Source organism: Pinus tabuliformis, chromosome 3_2 (genome assembly GCF_031772625.1).
Source record: "Pinus tabuliformis cultivar Carrire ecotype Pingquan chromosome 3_2, CPIR1, whole genome shotgun sequence".
NCBI lineage: Eukaryota > Viridiplantae > Streptophyta > Pinopsida > Pinales > Pinaceae > Pinus > Pinus tabuliformis.
In genome coordinates this window covers 636320003-636342430 of record NC_142302.1, presented here as the reverse complement: position 1 = coordinate 636342430, position 22428 = coordinate 636320003, and the positions used below count along the sequence as shown (strand labels likewise).

Below are 22428 nucleotides of genomic sequence, written 5' to 3'. Positions count from 1 at the left end.
GCTTCAGAAGTCCTATCCAACACATCCTGGAAATGTCGTCAATGAACAATATGAAGTATTATTCTCCTCAAGGTGACCTTTTCCTAGATGGATCACATACATCAATGTTGACAAGTTCAAGTGACCTACTAGCTAATCCTTCCTTCTCAAGGAAATTAGTTCTGGTTTGCTTACCAAACTGACATGAGTTGCATATTGTATTGTCTGGAATTCTGATGTCAGGGAGATCATGAATCGCCTGATATTTGCATGCTTTCTTTATCTGAGAGAAGCTTAGATGCCCCAATCTTCTGTGCCATAGCTAGTGTTCATCATTCTTGCTTAGATAGCATTGTTGTTGTCCTCCCTTGAGTATGTATAAATTATTTGGAGTTCTTATGCCTTTAATAATTGTTTCTCGTGTATCAAGATCATTAACATTACATCCATTTGATCAAAATATTGCCTCATTTCCTTGATCACACATTTGACTGACACTCAAAATATTATGCTTTAAGCCATCAACATACATAACATTCCTAGCTTTCACCTTTTCTTTTATAACAACAGAACCTTTACCTTTGATGAGTGTAGGGGTGTCATTTCCAAATGACACCTTCTTTTCCTTTTCGAAGGCACTATAAGACTGAATTTTTTCTTTATCACATGTCATATGTTTTGACCATCCACTATCGATGTACCACTAATTTTCCTGCCCTTCCGCATATAAGGGTATACCACATATTTCTGGTTGCCCTTCTTTCTTTCTCCATGGTTTTGGGACTCAATGACGCTTGCTCCTTCTGAGTTGTTTGCCAAAACTTACTCCTGCATTCAGAATCTTCATGACCAAAGTTGTTACAAATAGAACATTATATTTGATTTTCAAGAGCAGAAAAGTTATTGTAGGTCCTTTTCATGGTCCCAGTCATACTCCTTCATTTTTGAGCTTCTCTAGTCATGATGGTCTTATAGGTAACACATTGAGCAACTTTTTGTCCAAAGTTATGACAAGAGAAACATTGGCCATTGAAGAAATTCTTGCGATTACCAAACCTACCAACCAAACGATTTTAGTTTTCATTGGAATCCATTCTTGAGGAAAATTGAGAATGATTTACCTGTGGTTGGTTGTAGCTTCTCTTCATCCTTAAAGTAGATTGCCCTTGATTTACTTGGTGATATCTATTCATTCTTGAAGTAAATTGTCCCTGATTTACCTGGTGATCTGCATTATGCCTTTGCTATCAATTGTCAACCTGTTCACTTCTCCTTGCTGCATCAAGATAACTTTTGGAGGTGGATGGCTTCTATGCTTGATATGATTTTTCAGTATATCCAAGACCTGTATTGATTAGAGGAGAACGTTGCACTTTAATAATCTCATCTAAAGTTTCATATCCTTTAGCAAATCTAAGATTAAGAGATTTTGTTTTCTCAATATCTTTTCTAAGTCCCACAATTTCACATTCTAACTTTTCATTGTGTTTTTACCTTTCAGTAAGTTGGAATGTCAAAGTATCTATAATCATATTCTTTTCTTCTAAACAAATTTTAATTTTAGAAATTTCTTCATAAAGCCCTTCTTCATCTATAACATCCAAGAAATCATCATCTTCAAAAGCCATCAATAGTCTATAATCATTACAATGTTCATCTTCATCACTATTTGAAAATCTATCACTATCTTCATGTGTATAATAGCTCTTCTTACCTGCATTCTGTTTTCTATTCCATCTAACTAGTTCCTTACCTTTGTCAAGGTTATCTTTATGAGGACACTTGGCTGCATAGTGGCTGACTCTTCCACAAGCAAAGCATTTAAAAGGTAGCTAAACTCTTAATCTTCCAGAACCCCATTGAAGGTTCTTCACAAAGTTTGATTCTTCCTCTCCTTCTGACATATGTCTTGACTCATTGTATTCTCCTTTTCCCAAGGCTTTGAATGTATATTCGCTCATGTCGGATGGTCCCTCTTTTCTCATTGCGAAAGAAGTTAGGATTCCGTGTAGCTATGACATGGTAATCCTCTATAGATTCTGCTTTTCTTCTATTGTAGAAACTTTTGATTCAAACTTAGAAGACAAAGGTCTTAGAACCTTTTCAACCAAAGTAACTTCTTTTATTTCTTCACCCAAGTTTTTCATACGATTAACAATCTCATCTATACATAAGAAATAATTAGCCACACTTTCGTCATTGTGCATTTTGAGATTTTCATATTGAATCCATAGAGTGTAGTTTTGCACGTTTTACCTTATCGTCTCCTTCATTGCTCAGAACGATCTTGTCCCATATTTCTTTTGCGGTTTTGAGCTACATAACCTTGACGAATTCCAATTGAGATAAACTCCCTAATAGAGTATTGACACCCTTTGCATTTCTTTCATATGGCTTCTTACTAACCGTGTCTGTAGGAGTTGCTAATTGAGTCATTTTGTTTCTTGGACTTATGTAGACCTATTATAAAATTCAATGTAATGGTTTCACATTTCCATTCAAGTATTAGTAATGGCTGGAGTAATCTATTTGGATGTTGGTATTCAATTCTGCAATATCTTTCCTCATACTAGGCCAAAAATAAACTTATTTATTGCAGAAAACATTTTACCCTGGGCGGGCAGTATAAGGCTCCTATGAAACTCATTTAAAATTAATTGTCTAACAACCAACGGGTTAGGGACGTACACTCTTCCTCTAAAGGTCATTAAATTATCCCTATTAGTACCATAATCAAACTGATGTCTAGATGTGACTACTTCTTTAGTTTTTGCCACAAAATTCATACTCTCTGACTTTCAATGCAATTGTTTTAATCTCATCGAAAAATTTAAATTACACTTGACTGTAAGATATTTCATACAAACAATGTAATTTTTTACTTAATGCATAACTATCCCTGCCTAGTATTATGAAATTATTTCACCTTTTCATCATAGAATCATTCTGTTAGATATTTCTACTTAAAATGTTTTTGGAAATTATCCTAAGTTATCTCATACTCATTAATGCTCTGAAAAATCTTTACTTCTTCCCACCATGCTGTAGCCTTACCCTAGAATTGGTAAATGGGAAATCTAGCCCTTAGGTTATCATCATATTCATCAATATGGAATTATTTGTTCATATTGATTAAAACCAAGCTTTTGTAGCTTCTTCAGTTTCACCGTCAAACATTGGTGGCTTGACTTTTTAAAACTCACCTAGTAATTCAATTTTCTTCCTTTTGTTTTTCATTTGTTCAATAGCATTTGCTAATTCTTCTCCATTTTATTTTCAGCCACCCTTTGGCTCTCAACTATTATCTCCATGCTAGTGTATTTGGGTCTTGTGCTCACATTCAAGACTTGGGTTAAGATTTATGTGATATTGTCCGTCTAAAATACTTTTGATGATTCTTTCTTATTCCCTTGTTATCTTTTCATTATCCACTTTAATATTTCCCATTTACATCATTAAAGCTTGAACAATATCCAACAACATAACATTTGCATTGTGTGATTCTTCTCCCAACTTGGCCCATATTTTAGGATTAGCTTCAACAAACAACATAGACCCAACTTTGATAGAGGGTCAAACTAGCGGTGTATTTTTACGTGGGTCTCCTTATATTGTTCCTTTCTATGCATGATCAAAATATTTGTTATTTGCACTTTCCCAAATAGGTGACAATGTTGAAACCTAAGTTGTGATACCACTTGTAACATCTCCTACACCTCAAAAAAATATTCTATTTGCTTACCAAATCTTTCACCATATTCTGAACACTTTAGTAACATTGATTAACTACTCTCTTCACTAAAACTATCATTTTTTACGAATTATATTACACACATTTTTCATTATAGTCCACTTGATGTTTCTTGTCATAAAATGTGTGGTTATTTCTCTACAGGTGTATATATATTTTTTGTCACTGGTTATTTCTCTATGGGTGTGCCAACCTACTTGGTGCAACTAATTCAATCGAGTCAAGGACTGTACCACTCTTTAATTTTGATTCACTGTGTAGGCTAACTTGTCCTAAAGTATAGATAAAATTATAACAATGCAGTTACTGGACCCCTACAGTTTCCATCTTCCCTTAATTTTATCTTGGGACCTCTTAGTCGAGTTTTTACTTGTCACACTTGGGAGTTCTCGTCTCAATATTTCAAGTTTTACAAATTCTGTAATTTTTTGTTTTGAAATATACCTTGATATCCCATTTCTTTATTACTTTTCAACACATCACTACTTTAGTGACACAAATTTCCACAAATAAATAAAAACTATTGTAGTATGGAACTGTTAGCATTTCACATGACATATTGAATCTCACAAGAACACAACAACTCTTACTATCATTTTGGTCGTTTTTTTGTTTGTTTTTAAATACTCATGAACATCAAACAAAAAAAATTTATACATATCTTTGTTGCCTAGACAATAGGAGAATTCAACCAGAGAGAGACCTCTCCTCCCAACCTCTTAGTATCACAATCATGCCCAATACTCCTGCCAAGCCCTTTCAATTTCCAGAGAGTGCTTAATAAAATCTGTTCTCTAGCACCAAGACCACACAATCCAACCATGAGTCCTTGAGGTTTATGACTCTAACTTAGGGCTTCCACTGGCTCATCATCCAACTCAAGAATACCTTTGAGGGAATCTTGCCCAACCTAAAAAATGTCATGTTCAAGGTTATTCCTTTTAGATTATTTTTCCCTTTTCTCATCCAAGATGCCTCTAACCTTCTCCCTCAACCTTCCTTGCCTTCTTTTCCCACTAAGATACTTTTATTTGTAAGGAGAGAAGGAGTAAGTATCTATAATTGTCATGTGAAAGAAAGTTTTCATTTAGAAGTCTCTTATTCCTTTTAGATTCCTTTTCCCATTTCTAATCCAAGATGCCTCCAACCTTTTCCCTCAACCTTCCTTGGCTTCCTTCCCACTAAGATACTTCTATAACTGTCTAGTAAAAGAAAATTTTCATTTAGAAATCTCTTCCGGTCAACCCAAGACTAGTCAAATTTTCTTAAATGAAAAATTAGAATTTCTATGCATCAAATGTCTCAATAAGCTTTTCACCTTGCCCAACATTTACCAAGGTCTTCATAGTAAAAACAAGTAAAAAAAGTTTAGATAATTCTCACTACTACACACCACCTCCGTCTTTCAAATGAAGTGTAAAAATGTTAATGTCTTCATAGTAAAAAGAAGTTTAGATAATTCTCACTACTACACACCACCTCCCTCTTTCAAATGAAGTGTAAAAATGTTAAAAGTATTCCATAAGGAAAAATGATTTGGTGGAACTTTAGGAGAAAGACTAATGAGAAAGAGAAAAAAAGTAAAAGGAAAATTGTTAACAACTTTATCTTGATAATGAAAATAAGAAACATATAAGAATGATTATACTACGTAGAATATTTCCTATTAACCTCTAAAAAATTGATTATATTATTTCAAATATTTATTAATAATTTTTATATTTTTCTTATGGTTAAAAAATTAATTTAATTCTAAAAAACTTGAAACTCCGTCATTGTGGTTAACCCGAATATGTTATAACAATCAATCCAAATTGGTTTTCTTGGGTTACAAATATCAATTTACTTCATTTTAATGTGAAGTGATATATATAAAAACACAAATAATAATATATGTTTATAACCATCAATCCAGATTCGTTGTCTTGCGTTGCAAATATCAATTTACTTGATTTTAATGTGAAGTGATATATATAAACACACACAAAATATATATATATATATATATATAAATATAAATATAAATATAAAAAGAAAAGATGTTATTATATTATTATATGTCTAGATATGTTATATAAATATTTATTCTCTAATTTTCTAATTATTGAAATGGACTCCCCCAGCCGCCACCGTGTCCTATTGTTCACCCTTAGATGGATGGTGTTAGACGATTGAACAAATTTCGATCGTTGATCGAAAACTAAAATAAAACTGAAATAAAAAAACGGGAAGAAAAGAGGCATGTAAAGCGGTTCGGTAGGACTCAATCCCTTCATTGTGCGGGTTTGCATAGCATTTGCTAAGTATCGATTACCAGTTCGCGGAAGAGAATCTCAGAGCTAAGAGCGAGCTGCTCCTGAAATCGAACCCTGTTCGCAAGAATTCCCAAAGATCCATATGACCGAGCCATTGCTCGTTTCTGGGCTGCCTTTGTAGACGATAATGTAATTTAGTTCATTCTTACTGTTATTCCAATCTTTTATAATGTTAATCCTTGTGATCTACGGATCAAGACAGATGACAGGCAACATGGACTATTGGGTCAAATCTTGAGATTTATTGGTTGCGCGGCGGGCAACAATGGAGTCTATGGTAAAGCCTTGCGAGGTCATGAAAACAAAAGGAGATACCCACAACAAAGAATTGCAGATTGGAAAAAAGCATTGCTTAAGGTTTCACACTTGCGGTTTGGAGCTAAAGGCATATTATGGGTAAGAACTTTTAGTCTCTGTGTCCCTGTATTGATAAACGAAGTTTTTCGCACTCACGTTTGGTTTTACTGTGAATAACCAGCGACGAAGGCAAACTCCTGGAGAACGTAGTTCAATTGGTGGAAGAAAATATTAGAAAGCCTCAACTGTTTGTAGCTGAATATCCAACTGGTTTGGACGAAAAGCTACAAGATTTTGAGAAAACAGTGATGCTGCAGCAGCGACCCAGCGGGGAGACCAAGGTTGTGGGGATTGTGGGTTCTGGTGGTGTAGGGAAGACAACCTTGGCATTAGAGTTCTTTAAGCGCAACAGGTCAGCCTATCGTGGATCTTGTTTTTTTGGAAGATGTGAGAGCCGAAACTTCTTTAATTTCTGTGCAAAATAAACTCCTCCAAGGCTTGAAGTTGTTTCCTTGGCTCCTCTCCTTGAAAAATTATGATCTGTTGTAGGAAAGAAAGCATTCATTGTTGTATCAGGAGGCCCATTATGCACATGTGAATAGGCTTCTTTGGCTCTACGATGACCAAAGGCGGTTTTCCATGAGAGGTGCTTCAAAATCTTTGATTTGGAGCTTAATCTGATTTTAGAACCATCACATTCTAAGGTTTCTCTCATCCATTCAACCTATGCAAGCATGAAAGGGATTCTCAGAATCCATAATCCTTCTCTGATCATTACTGTAGCTGACATTGATGTAAAGGTCAGGGATGCGTTGATACTGGTTGCCTCAAGTAATCAGAATGCATCTAGATTGATCCAATTTCCAAGATCGACTGTGCCTAAAGTGCTCTGGATAGCTGATTTGAGGTCCACAACTCTAAAAAGTAAAAGATCTCCTCACCCACTTGAAAGAATCGATGATTTTTCATACTGAGCCCTTCAAATCTCCTTGTCTGTTCATGTTAAATTTAGGGATTACCAAAGTAAGCGATATTATATATAATTAAGTCTCATCAAAAGATTGTGTAATGGCACTCCACAAATGTGCAATGGAATCAATGCTATACTTTTCCAGCCAGTTAATCCCAACTTTGTTCGTTCAACTTCCCAAAGATTGTGTAATGGAACTTTGCAAACCTGCAATGCAATCAATGCTAGATTTTTCTAGCCAGCTAAGCCCAAATTTAACTCTTTGTTCATTCGTAGGCACTCGATACAAGTAAGACAACTTCCTTGTTGTATTGCCTACACGACCATCAAGAATTAAGCCCTCTACGAAGGTTGGGGCACATACTAATCATTCTTCCCAAGAGTCATCATCTCCCCTAAATTTTGAAACCTGAAAGGTAAAAGAGGTCGATTGTTGATCGTTTCCCAAAGATTCTACATTAACAACTTGGACCTTCCCTCAATCTGCTAATCTTTATGCAATAGTTGTAGCTAGTTCAACCCCACGATATCCATATCCAACCATAATGACATGAATATGAGACTCTCTCTTTCCAAACCTTTTCTGCTCCAAGGATCTAAGTTGTTTCTCCAATCTCTCTTTCACAAGTTTCTCGCCAACACCCACACAATCCACTTTGAAACTATGGCATCTTCCAAAGTAGAAAATGGTCGAGCAAACTCTAAGGCACCTGACACGACACCCAATTTTTCCTCAGCACCAACTGCTAGTAATAACCTGGCAGTCATATTCAACCTTCATTCCACTTTCAAGATAAACAACTCCAACATTTCCAGAAGTCTGTAATCCATTGCCTTTTGAACCATAACAAGGGCATATGGTCTTCACTTTATCTTTGATAAATAACATAGAAGTGTTCAACAGTAGTTCCGAGGATTCTTATCAGGAGGCCACATCAAGGACTCTAAGCGTAAAGAAGTATAAAGACCTTCAAATCCTCCGCCCAAGATACATATTCGTGGCCTCTTTGAATCAGGCCATGTAAACAATCTCACAGGGGAATCTTCATCATATGATTGAGTAGGATCTTTGACACTACTCTCTCCCATAGATGAAAATGTATGCAAGTGTCCTGAACGTGACTCGAAGATAAGTTGTCTGTCACTTTTGCCTTTAGTTTTCCTCTCCTTCATCAAAAAATTTCAACCATATATAAGTCTTCTTGAAGCATTTGGATGAACAAAACTTCTGCAGATTATTCTGGAATCGACAAGTGATGAGTAATGCATTCCACACAAGCATTCTCGATCTCTCAAATATTTTCCATTTATTGGTGGCGTTTGCAGAGAAGCTACCATATGCGCCATTTCTAAAAGTGATTAACAGATGTATTAGTCAAGAGTGACAGTCTAAGAATAGTGTGATACGCTTTCAAAGACCTGCGATGCATTTAACTTGGTGGTGGCGTTCATTGTGTGTATACAGTAACAATGCCAATAATGATATGTCGCCTATATAATGATATAAATTTGTATTTCATTCACCATATATCATCTACACATATAGGAGCGTTAACTGTTGTAGACGTTAATATACAGCTTAGTATAAGAAAAAAATAAATGCACCATCCTATAACACTGGTCCAACCCAATTTATCCAACTTTGCTACCTTAACGCAACTAGGGCCCAAAACCCTAATATCAACTCAACATTGTATAACGCCCATCAAAACGTTGTCTTTCCACCTCAATTCATGCATTGAATTGCCACCTTTGCAGATTTTTAGCCCGTGTAGCAAGGTCATACCTTTATTTAAAAATTCTTCTCCATACACTTCAGTCTTCTTGTTCCCAAAAGTTTCAACTGCATCTTGCAATTCATCAGTGCTTCCAACAACTCGCATTGTGTAAATGTATACAGCTGCAACAAACCCAGTTAATCCTCCTGCCACAATAATGTTTTTGATCTAGAAGTCAAGCTTGTGAGGCTTCGGAATCCAGACATCTCTGCTTACCCTGGTCTTGTCTCGCGTTTAGAAAACAGGTTCTTCCTCGGCCACTTCAACCTTGGTTTTTGTTTCCTACCTATCCACAGTGATATTCAAACATCCATTTAAAACCACGGTGACGATTAGATGACGATAAGGATATCTAAAGTGTGTACAATCCGCAGGAAAAGAAGGGCTTACCAGGGCAACCTTTGGCTTGAATGAAACAAGTGAAAAGAACACCATTGAAGGTTGTTGGCACCGAAGCCATGGATCCAACATCATGTGAGGATCAGAAGTTTCCAAATTGAAGAATGATGGTAATCTCAATGATTATTTCAGCACATATGCATGAAAATATATTCTACATATCTCAAGTAACGCTGCACCATGTAACTGCTTCCACTTTTCATTACGCCGTAAGGCGTTCCCATCTGAAATGGACTCGCCTAGCCGCCGCCGTGTTCTATTGTTCACGCTTAGATGGATGGTGTTAGACGATTGAACGAATTTCAATCGTTGATCGAAAACTAACCCATCTGAAATGGACTCCCCCAGCCGCCGCCGTGTCCTATTGTTCACCCTTAGATGAATGGTGTTAGATGATTGAACGAATTTCGATCGTTGATCGAAAACTAAAATAAAACTGAAATAAAAAAACGGGGAGAAAAGGGGCAGGTAAAGCGGTTCGGTATGACTGAGTCCCTTCATTGTGCGGGTTCGCATAGCATTTGCTAGGTATCGATTACCAGTTCGCGGAAGAGAATCTCAGAGCTAAGAGCGCGCTACTCCTGAAATCGAACCCTATTTGCAAGAATTCCCAAAGATCCATATGACTGAGCCATTGCTCGTTTCTGGGCTGCCTTTGTAGACGATAAGGTAATTTAGTTCATTCTTACTATTATTCCAATCTTTTATAATGTTAATCCTTGTGATCTACGGATCAGGACAGATGACACACAACATGGACTATTGGGTCAAATCTTGAGATTTATTGGTTGCACGGCGGGTAACAATGGAGTCTATGGTAAAGCCTTGCGAGGTCATGAAAAGAAAAGGAGATACCCACAACAAAGAATTGCAGATTGGAAAAAAGCATTGCTTGAGGTTTCACAGTTGCGGTTTGGAGCTAAAGGCATATTATGGGTAAGAACTTTTAGTCTCTGTGTCCCTAATAGCTTGATTGTATTGATAAACGAAGTTTTTCGCACTCATGTTTTGTTTTACTGTGAATAACCAGCGACGAAGGCAAACTCCTGGAGAACATAGTTCAATTGGTGGAAGAAAAAATTAGAAAGCCTCAACTGTTTGTAGCTGAATATCCAACTGGTTTGGACGAAAAGCTACAAGATTTTGAGAAAGCAGTGATGCTGCAGCAGCGACCCAGCGGGGAGACCAAGGTTGTGGGGATTGTGGGTTCTGGTGGTGTAGGGAAGACAACCTTGGCATTAGAGTTCTTTAACCGCAACAGGTCAGCCTACCGTGGATCTTGTTTATTGGAAGATGTGAGAGCCGAAACTTCTTTAATTTCTGTGCAAAATAAACTCCTCCAAGGCTTGACTTCAGGGGATCTGACAGTTAGTCCCAGGGTGGAAATTACGGATTCTATAGAGGTGCGGTGATTCTTCCAACACCCCCCCTCAAACGCAACTTGGGGGAATCGAACCTTGGTCCAAGCTCTGATACCATGTGGAGGTTTGCCGTTACACCAAAACCCACAGGTGTTGGTAAACATTACAAGCCAGTAACTAGGATCCCCAGGGTGGAAATTACGGATTCTATAGAGGTGCGGTGATTTTTCCAACACCCCCCCTCAAACGCAACTTGGGGGAATCAAACCTGGGTCCAAGCTCTGATACCACGTGGAGGTTTGCCGTTACACCAAAACCCGCAGGTGTTGGTAAACATTACAAGCCAGTAACTAGGATCCCCAGGGTGGAAATTACGGATTCTATAGAGGTGCGGTGATTCTTCCAACACCCCGCCTCAAACGCAACTTGGGGGAATCGAACCTGGGTCCAAGCTATGATACCATGTGGAGGTTTGCCGTTACACCAAAACCCGCAGGTGTTGGTAAACATTACAAGCCAGTAACTAGGATCCCCAGGGTGGAAATTACGGATTCTATAGAGGTGCGGTGATTCTTCCAACACCCCCCCCTCAAACGCAACTTGGGGGAATCGAACCTGGGTCCAAGCTCTGATACCATGTGGAGGTTTGCCGTTACACCAAAACCCGCAGGTGTTGGTAAACATTACAAGCCAGTAACTAGGATCCCCAGGGTGGAAATTACGGATTCTATAGAGGTGCGGTGATTCTTCCAACAGTTATAAATCCCTAGTAATTTTGGATGATATCAATGATTCCAGGCAGTTAAAAGCATTATTTTCACCTCTTAAAGATATTCTTAGTTCCGATAGCTTAATCCTACTTACATCTCGCAGTAGGGATTTTCTTTAAACCAACGGAGTCTCGTTGATTTACAAGCTGCCAGGCCTCGACAGAGAACAGTCACAAAGGCTTTTCTGCATGCATGCCTTTCAGGAGCCTGAACCCCATGGGGGATTTGAAGAAGTGGTTGCAAATTTTTTGGATGCGTGTGATGGATTGCCATTGTCTCTTAGAGTGCTAGGGTCTCATCTTTATAAACAAGATTTAGAGTATTGGGAAGCCCAATTGCTGAAATTATCGGGTTTAGTACTTCCCCCCGAAATACAAAACCGTCTTAGGATTAGTTACGACAATCGAGACACCCAGGAAAGAGAAATATTCTTAGATATTGCCTGTTTCTTCATAGAAGAAGATAAAGATCTGGCCATAAGCATATGGGACGGATCTGGTTGGGGAGGAAAGCTGAATCTGCAGAACCTAGAGTACAAGTGTATTCTGGAGATCGACTGTCAAAACCGTATAAAAATGCACAATCACCTCAGAGACTTTGGCAGAGATTTCGCTGATAGAGAACTTCCGAGATGTCATCGTCGTCTTTTGCGCCCCACTGACGACCATTTTCGTAATGCGGTTATACAACCAAATGTACGTGTTTGAATCAAAATGTTAGTTCTGAAAATTTTACAAGTTATATATTGTTAATACTGTTTGGATTTACGAGTAAGTCCATATTGTTTTCTAACAGTTTTCAGATAATAATTCAGGTGCGCAGGATAAACAGGGTTCAAGGAATACCTGAGCAGTTGATTTAATAATGCAAATGAGTGCTTGGTTTATCTTACCTTTGGCACACATTTGAAACAAAATAAGTGGCTACACACTAATTGGTTCGGCTCCACAACGGCATCTGCACATAGATTTATGGGTAGAAGTTTCAGATTTTGTTGTCTGTTGTTAGAATACAGATAAATCATTGAAATAACAATGTAAAAAAAATGAATATTCTAAGTACCCAGGCATATAGAACAAGTAAGTTTCTTATCGATAGCAGATGTTGATGATGCTTGTGTTAAAACTTTGGAAATAGTGGGCATGTTTCCCATTGTTTTCTCTGTCGTATATAATAGTGTTTTAATACCATTGGATCCATTAAGATTTGAAAATGGACTCTCTGGAAGGTTCAGATTTTGTTGTCTGTTGTTAGAATACAGATAAATCATTGAAATAACAATGTAAAAAAAATGAATATTCTAAGTACCCAGGCATATAGAACAAGTAAGTTCCTTATCGATAGCAGATGTTGATGATGCTTGTGTTAAAACTTTGGAAATAGTGGGCATGTTCCCCATTGTTTTCTCTGTAGTATATAATATTGTTTTAATACCATTGGATCCATTAAGATTTGAAAATGGACTCTCTGGAAGGTTATGTCCATAGCTGTTGCAAGGAAAGAAACTCACTGATCATTACCTTTTTATAATAATCACCAAAACAAAACAAAGTAGCTTCTATTCAACTACTTCCAGGAACCCATTATTGACAACTTGTTTTCTAAGTAAAATCTTTGTCATGTTCTTTATTTTACAGAACTGCAGACTGTGGATGAGGGTCTCTACCTTTCTTGATCATCATTGTCCCACTTAGGCTCATTATCGTTATTCTCCAGTACCTCAAGCAGGTACCCAAGATGATCGGTTGAAGGAAACTTGTTGAGATCTGCATAAGAGGATGAATGAAATTACTTACATGCAAAGTGACAGTCTCTAGAGAACATGTCTTGAATAAGTGGGTATCCTAGGTTTACCTTTTGATGCCTTGGATTCTATTTCAGACTGTGGGAATCCATTAGTGAATCTATTCTCGAGGGGGTGAGAAACAATAATAGGTAGTAATGTTGTAGGTACATTTGGGTAAATATCCATTTCTTTCTTTACACCAGCTCTTTCCTTAGGAAAATAAATGTCATTTATAATCAAGCCTTCATAAAACTAGTTGCTATCATATTTCAGGTATCTGGCTCCAGAATATTTCATGTATGGCAAGGTTAATGAGAAGATGGACGTGTATTCCTTTGGACTAGTTCTTCTAGAGCTAATAACTGGAAGAAAAACAATCAATGACAAGAATCCTAAAGGCCAAGAAAGCTTGGTTATGTGGGTAGGGCTCTAGTGTCCTTGCTTGTTTTGTATTTGATAATTTTGGATTCTTTTGGTTTCTTTGTCTTGGTTTAGAATCTTAATCTCTTGTAAATTTTAAAATTTAGGCAAGGCTGCTTGTTTTGTATTTGATAATTTTGGATTCTTTTGGTTTCTTTGTCTTGGTTCAGAATCTTAATCTCTTGTAAATTTAAAAATTTAGGCAAGGCCATTACTGGCAGCTGGTTCTATAAAAGAACTTGCAGATCCACTTTTGGAAGATGCTTATGACATGAGGAAGATGAAGAGAATGGTCATTGGTGCAGCATGTTGTCTGAGACAGGCATCTTAGTTTCGACCTTGAATGAACAGAGTAATTACTCTTATTCTCATTAGTTGCATATATATGTTTCAGTTTCTGATCTTATGTCAAATTTAGTTGCTTGAAGACATTTCCTTTCCTATGAGGAGTTAGTGCTAGAATTGTTTTTTCCCATAACGAAGAATGGCACATGAAATATCGAGTTGATATCCTTCTGACATAGAGTAAAGGGTGTTTAGACCTAGTGTTTAGGGTTGTAATCTAAACATTTGTTTAGTAGTTCAATTTGTAAAATCATCACCCTTAAACAGGTTTTCCCTAAATGCTGATGGTGGATTATGGCAAAATATTCAAAGCCTCAATTGCCAATAATCTATTTTTCCATTAATGAAATATAATATTCTTTGAATATTAGCAAAAGAGATTACATCATATCTCAAACCAAAGCTTCAGTATGCAAATTACCCCTCCCTGAATAGGCAAGAAGAGCCAGCATATCTGCTTTCGCTCCAATATCAAGAGAGTATATAGCTTTCCTGAGAATCACTATCCTAGCTGAAATCTGGATTGCAAGATTTGAATTGAAAGCTTTGGTTTCCCCAAATAAAGTGGCTTACCTTTGCATTAAACTGACTTTGTGAAATTTCAAACAATGGATAAATGTTAATGTAAGAACGTGAACTTATTCTTCCTCATTGTTTGTCTGTAACTTATTATTGCAGACTTTGAAATTACTACGAGGAGAAGGAGATGACCTACCTTATTGGACCAAGAGGTAATTGACAATGTCCATGGAATTAGATGAATTGATTGAGGATGAATCTGGAGAAAACTCTGGGAGTTGTGACATTCAAACTCATCTATCACTTGCAATGCTTGGAGTTGATGATGATTTGGTATCAAACAGTAGTCCAGATCAAAGTGTAAATCTTGTACATGAGAGCAAAACATTGGAAGATTATTTCTATGGACATTATAGCCATTCAACAAGCTTTGATTGATTTAAATCTACTTCTCTGAGCTTCATAATTTTTCTTACTCCTTGCTTCTGTAAAAGCTTCAATATTTTATACTTGGTGTATTACTGTGAGCCAATGCCACTATTTAGCTATGTTCAATTTCAATCACTCTCCATATTGGCTGACGCTGTCTCTGAAGTTGAGTGGAGTCCATGTAAAGTCCCTTGCCAATTCCTTGTATAAATGTGAAAGCCATTAGTGGTCACTCGTTTTGGTGACCCACTGGTGCTCACTAGAGCTGAAAATTTTCTTGTCCTTGCCTTTGGAGCAATTGTATGTATGTGGAAGGAAAAACAATTATGATATCGCTATTGATATGCCAAACCATTGTTATGTACTTTTTTAGGTCTGAAGATGTGTAACTTGTGGTTTAGCTTGGTACATTCTCTTGTATACCAGTTTACTTTGAATTTGTCAATATCATAAGCCCAATAGCGATTTAAGTGTATGTCTGCATGGCAGAACTGCATTGCGGTTGAAATTTTCTAAAATTAAGTTGTATTTAAAGAAATATGGTGTCTAAAAAGCATAGAACTCCAAACATCAAATCTCTTTGCTCCTTGTAGGCTTGAACCAACATCTCTTCTAGAGAAATTCAACAATTCTAATTTAATAATCCTATCGGCCTCTCTTTGTATCTTTTGAGACAATTGCTAGTTCTAGATGGGACATATAACTCCAATGTGCTTTGTCCTCGTTACAGAGAACACAAAAATATTAATGCAGGGTATAACAACTATACCACTAGTACTACAAATCATTTCTTCTCAAAAAGGGGGATTTAAATCATGCAGCAGCTTAAGAGGGGTGGGGTCCAGCTTAAGAGGGGCAGGGTCCAGTTTCAAAAATAGCCTTACAATTGGACTAATCAAAATAAAATCTGATTCGCTTCATAGGCGTAGAGTAAACAGGTACCAATGAGGTAACGTGCAAGTGGACAATTAAATCATATTCAGCACAAGACCAGCCCTCGGCATACAAATGCAATTGAAAGTCTTGTGTTATGAGCTCCGAACAAGATCACAAATGATATATTATTCACCAAATTTTAATCTTCCACAAAGAGACAGATTGATCCTCTCTGATTTGTCAAACAAATAAAAAAATACCATAATTATGCATAGAATCATCTTTCAACTGTAAACACTACAATATATAGTAACCTGGGAAAGTGATGAAGCACTCAATACCATACAAAAATAAAATTCCTTAATAGAAGATTCCTTAATAGAAGAAAACACCACTGAAAATTGTGAAAAGCTGCCAAATGAACTTTTCCAATCTTTTAGATTTACAAAAACAGAGTCAAAAAACCTCTTCAACGCTAAGTGCTTACTACCAGCCACATCCAATAGAAAAGGTTTTATGGGGCCTGATAAGATCAGAACTTGCTTGACCACGGTAAGATAAGCACCGTACCTACCTAATGTATAAAAGAAGACTGATAAGCTTGAGGACGGGCAGGCAGTCTACTGCCAAAGTGATGGTTGCTGTAATTAGTAAAGGAATTGTAAGAACCGGAACCCAACAACGAAGGCCCCATGTTATCTGATGGATACATATATGGCCTTGAGAGCGAGACTGGAGTCCTATTTCCAACACCATAGCCTGCTCCATATAATCCTTGGTTTGATCTATCATATGCATTTTTGCCCTGTAGGTTGTAGGATGTAACACCTGGAGCTGCACCAGAATATTATACTCTATCCAAAGACCTATAGAAGCTTCTATCTGCACCATTGGAAGAAGCATAAAGAGTCGGAGTTCTTTCATCTGCACTTAACGGAGGCATATATACACCAGCATTTCCTCCATTAGCACGAGGACGCTTAGGTTGAGACTTAACAACACCTGCAGACCTTTTTTCTGTCAGCCTTAGCTTTCTCTAGCTGAGCTACACGCTTTTGAAGAGGATCTGGTGAGAACTGCGATTCAAGTTTCTGCTCCTCAATGCACTTTATAATAGCTCTGTAAGCAGAAAGCTCTTTTGTATTTACTTCATTCTGTAGCAGCAAATAAAAATATCGGTCAAAAAAGGAACTTCCGATATAACCAACAATACTAAGCCAAAATGATCATCACATAACAAGACATTTTGTATAACAGTGATAAAATCGTACTTCTGCAACAATAGAGTTATTCTCGCTTTTTAAACTTGCCTGAGAAGCTTTCTTAGCATCTTTCAAATATTCCTTCAACAAAGGAACAGGTGAAAACTTCTTTGTCAGCCCAAATGCATGAGCAAAGTTGACTGCCTCAATTTGTTTTCAACAAAGGAACAAGTGCAAACTTCTCTGTCAGCCCAAATGCATGAGCAAAGTTGACTGCCTCAATTTGTTTTCCACTATTGACCAGGGTTTCTACAACATCTGCATGAAATTGTCACAAAATTTTCAGTTAATCTGAATATGTCACAAACATTTGAAATACCAAAATACAGTTTACTGTGAAAGAAAAAACAATACAGACAACTTCAACGCATTTGTCAATAAAGATAACAGCTATGTCAGCTTGAGACCATTTTCGTAAGTAAACAGTTCCCCACTCATGATAGGCCTTATGACACTTTACCATAGCTGATCATCTTCAGGTGCCTTTATTAATATCAACAAAATAACTTACATACAACTTTCTACCTCATGAAAAGATGTCTACCTAGTAGAGGCCACTCAATATCTACCTTGCATATGAAATGTTGAGATCTAAAGAAAAGACTACCAACCTCGTCAACTTAGAAACCCGTTCACTGGACTAAACAAAAAACGTTGGGAAGGTTTACTATAGCCAGGATTACCAAAATTTATCTTCAACTCAATCAGCGACAACCAAGTATACTGATAAAATCCACCAGTCCCTCAAAAAAACCAAGCTAGCCATGAATGCCAGAAAAACAACAAAAAGCCTATCTACCAAAATGGATGGAAATTTTGCCAGCCTAGCCACTGAGGCTAACATTACAGAACACCAGCCAACCAACCTGGCATTTTTTATTAAAGTCCAAGGGAACGACAGAGTTCAGGTGTCTGCCTGCACCGTGCAACTGCAAGAACAAGCTTGCATAAGTCATCTTTATCAAACTCTGACGCAATTCCAAAAGTAGCTAGAAGTTGCAAGAAGGCCAGGGCCTCCAACGAATTGCCATTGGCAACATCACCTTCAAGGTTTATCTTCGACTTCCATTCATGTGCAATACTTTTGGCTTGCTCCTTTATATTTAAGGGCAGAACTGGATGTTCAACACCCAAAATAGGATCTGCCAAAACAGGTACAAGAGATTCCAGTAATAATGTACAGGCCCGGCGTAGAGCCGGGAGCCCAGACTCTTTCTTGTCACTTGGAGGGTCCTTGGACTCCAAGGACTCCAACACTAACCGTGGTGGGTCAGTTGCAGAGTTTAATGCAGAGGGAACCTCATTGCAAAGCCCTATTTCCAATTGCAAAAGTCATTAAGAATGGGAAGAAAGGATTTAGGGATTATAATATCTTAAAATTTCTATTTTTAAAGTATTATAAAATGAGTTTAGATATTTATATAACAATAATAAGTGGAAATCAGAAAAGGAAAAAGAAAAGAAAAGAAATTGATTGGAGATAAACTTTTTATAATTTTGTAAATGTTATTGAGTTCCAATGCTCAAACAAAATATTTGTAAAAGGTAATTGACTGGTCTGTGGATGAAGCAAGCATTTGGAGGCTAATTCGTGAAGTCTGCCAATAAAAGAGGTGAAATTAGAATGAGTAATGATAAGACAGACATCCTTGTATAGAAATTTCAATGAGGTTCTTCTTAAAGGTGACTTAATTGTATCACATTGATTTTGACATGACAACATTAGCAAAATGATATAAAAGTCGTTGCAACTAGTACATCTGTGTTTGGTGCATTAATGACTATATGGGATTGAAGGAATCTGGCGCATTCTCGATCAGAACTATTGCTTGATTGACAACAACATGAGTTTTGTGTTGTACAACAATTGTATAATTGGTGCATTAATCACTGTATGAGATTGAAGGAATCTGGTCGCATTCTCAATCAGAACTATTGACAACAACATGGGCCTTCTGTTGTACAACAATTGTATAATTTGATTGTGAAGGATTTAGGGAGAAGTAATGTTGTTTTTTCTGATCCTAGCAAGGATTAGCAAATATACTATTTATTGGTCCCTATGGTATACATTCTTTGGACCTTGTTTTCTCCCTTAATTGTAAGTGCATAAAAATATTAGATTCATAGGACAGGGTACCATTAATCATGTGATCCAATGATCTTGGATGTTTTTTATTGAATTCTTCAAAACTTATTTCCATTTGATCTTCCAAAATGTGAAGATAGTTTTATTGGTTGGAACAATGCTACAACTTACAAGTTATAATAACAAAGATTCTGTTCTGCATAATGCTTTCCACCTTGCAATCTTTTTGTGGATATGGTTAAGCAATATTCTCTTCGAGTAAAGAATAAATTATTGTGTGTAGAGTCATTGGGTTTACTATAGTAATGATCGTAACATTTTGTAGTCTTTTGTTTGTTGTTATGTGGTTTAGTGGTTGAGACAGTGTATTACCATGTTAATGACCCAAAGCCAAACTTAGAGATCAGAGCCCTCAATTATAAGTTGGTTGAATTTTATGAGATTTATATGCAATATTAATTCAATAATTAAAAAAAAATATAGACTTAAGCACCCTAAATAAACTTCAATGTATACATCTTTAGAATCTCATTTATGCTACATATCTGCATCTTATGTACATTTTCCCATTCCCATGTCGCAATTGTTCCTCAATTTATGCCTTACAGCGTTTCCTTTGCAACATTTGGTGCAAATGCTAGTTTACATCATAAACATAGATCCAGTTCATGAAAACATGCATATACCATAACTCCATTATAAATGGATATGCATGGACGCCATAGACTGTGCATGCGAATAAAATTGAGGAGACTTTGCTATATGCCGGAGTAATTGGCACTCTCAACGATGCCCTCCACTAAGGAACTCAACTTCGAACTCAGACTTTGAATATAATGGCAGTTCAAACTGAGAGTGAGAAGCAATTGCATTATATTACAAAACTCGACTTCAAACTCAAACTTTGGAGAGTAAAGTCGGAATAAAGAGGTGAGAGAGGGAAGACATGCACATATATCACGCTCACGGCCTCTTGCATCGGACTACTTCTTTTACAAATATTGAATCTCCCCTGCAGCTTCCCCACAAAGCATTATTAAACAACTCCGTCGTATGACCAACGAACGGGCTACTTTTAAAGAAATATGTTCAAATGCGTTTAAATGTGTTTAAAAATAGTCCTTTCCTTGGTGATATCACAGACTTGTTTTAACATGGGCATTAAATCCTTTGAAAAAGGACGAGGTCGCGTGAAGAGAGTTGCAACATCGAACCTGTAGTGGAATTGCCATAACTATTTTAGTTCAATCGATTGTATTGTCACAACTTTGCATGCAATTTTATATACATTTCTGAGCGTTTTGAAACGTAAAGCCAAAAGGCATGGCAAACCCTTAGGTGATACAATTTGAATTTTCTTTACGATTTGTTCAAATTTGCCTCTCAGAAAGCGAGAAGGTGCAAAATAGATGTACCCGTTCAAATGCTGAAGTACTATGTTAAAACCCTACGTGAAAGGCCGTAGAATGGTGCATCGTTTTTCAACATCAGTTATTTCTTTAGATTTTTTCATTTGTCTGCAGCTCTCACACTAGTGCCATGTGTGGAGCTTCGTGTTTCTGAGTAGCTAAAGGCTAATCATCTGTAAGTATTGTGGAGAAACTCTGTAGAAATGTGTCTGGCATATTTTCTTGGCAGTGATCGACGAAATGGCTTCCAGCAAGCGAGTATATTAATTTCTTCATCAAATCGGGTGTCTCGCGAGCATTTAGAAAGTATCCATCGACAATGCAGATTATGGTTATAAAATAAATTAAAAAGCAAGAGCCAAACAAAAAGAACTTGAAAAAAAAAATTGTGCGGGGGCACTGTGTGGTGTGATCGATTCGCTTCCCCACCGGCGCCAGCTGCCTGCGACCCGTTTGCATCGCTTTGGGCCGGGAACAGAGTGCTGTGTGGAGAGCACATATATTATAATCGGTCTGTTTTTTAAACTTAAATTTTATCAATTTTATATGTTAATATGTTTTTCTAATTTTTTAAATATTATTTTATAAATTTGTATAACGTTCTTTCGTAATATTTTTTTATTAATTTGCTTTCTTTCTGGTTTTCCTTTTGTTTTCATCATTTCACTTTTTATATATATATATATATATATATTTTTATTTTTTTTCTCAAAAACTTTTTTTTCGTTTTATTTATTCGGTATTTTCTAATTGCATATTTTTTCATATTTTTTTAAAGATTTTATTATTATTGTTACTTTTTTCCTTATAAATTCTTATTTATTTTAACAAAATTATAATGTTTTAATTTTTCTTTTTTTTATTTTCCAAATTTTTGTTTTAAATATTTATTTTCCTCCTTTAAACTTTGTTTTAAATTTTCTCCTAATTACTTTTTAAAATTTGTTTTGTTAGTTTTATTTTAAACAAATTAAGTTTATTTTGTTTCTTTTTTAAGATAATTGAATTTGTTCAATAATTTGTTTTATTATTATTTTGTTAGTTTTACTCAAAGTTTCTATGCATCATTATTTTTGCAAAAAAAACTTAATACTACTATTTTCAAAAAAAAAAAAAATCACAAAATTTGTTATTTTCTCAAAAAAAAATCATAAAATTTGTTATTTTCTCAAAAAAAAATTGATTTTTTCCCGTAAAAATAATTTATGTGGTATGTGTACTTTAGTGAAAAATGTCTCCAAATGTGTATTTTTAAATTATATCTATATACAAAATGTGTAACTTTTTGTGTTTAAAAATTAATTCTATAATTTTATGTATATTGGAGTATTAATTCATATACATACATATATAAAAAGTAATTGAAAAATGGCATAATAACTAATCTTCTAAAAAATGTGAATAAGGTTTCAAAAATATAATTGTAACACCCTAACCATGTAAATAATTAGCATTTACTTTTACTATGCAAGACTTTAGTTAAGGTAATAGCATGTAACTTTTAAAATATGTTATTTTGTTTTAATAATATTGTCTAATGAAAGTTATGCATAGTCAAAAAATGAATGACTGGGGGAAGACTGGAAATCTTGATTTCAGGCACTTGAACAGTTATCTTTCGTTCATGAAACTAGCTGGAAGCCCAAATAAGACATTATGGACTTGACTAAGAA

At 36.1% G+C, this 22428-nt stretch overlaps 2 protein-coding genes and 1 pseudogene across 2 annotated transcripts in view; 1 reads left to right on the top strand and 2 right to left on the bottom strand.

Annotated features, from left to right (window-relative positions):
* Positions 1-7679: 7679 nt before the first annotated feature.
* Positions 7680-8401, bottom strand: LOC149182233 (alternative NAD(P)H-ubiquinone oxidoreductase C1, chloroplastic/mitochondrial pseudogene; annotated as a pseudogene).
* Positions 8402-10294: 1893 nt separating this feature from the next.
* LOC149182232 (disease resistance protein Roq1-like) lies at positions 10295-14157 on the top strand. Its single transcript, XM_089414496.1, has 4 exons — positions 10295-10425; positions 10520-10856; positions 11767-12315; positions 14029-14157. Exons 1-4 carry the CDS (start codon positions 10295-10297, stop codon positions 14155-14157), a joined length of 1146 nt encoding a protein of 381 aa, XP_089270622.1.
* Positions 14158-18136: 3979 nt separating this feature from the next.
* LOC149182231 (FRIGIDA-like protein 3) overlaps positions 18137-22428 on the bottom strand; it is a 38502-nt gene continuing 34210 nt past the window's right edge. The window contains exon 2 of the mRNA XM_089414495.1: positions 18137-18570. Within this exon, the coding sequence (XP_089270621.1) occupies positions 18137-18570 (434 nt within the window). The remainder of the gene's footprint in view (positions 18571-22428) is intronic.

Coding starts and splice junctions, on each gene's coding strand:
- LOC149182232 (XM_089414496.1), top strand. CDS start 10,295: ATGGAGTCTATGGTAAAGCCTTGCGAGGTCATGAAAAGAAAAGGAGAT. Junction 10,857..11,766: donor TGACTTCAGGGGATCTGACA/GTTAGTCCCAGG, acceptor TTGATTTACAAG/CTGCCAGGCCTCGACAGAGA. Junction 12,316..14,028: donor ATGCGGTTATACAACCAAAT/GTACGTGTTTGA, acceptor TTAAAAATTTAG/GCAAGGCCATTACTGGCAGC.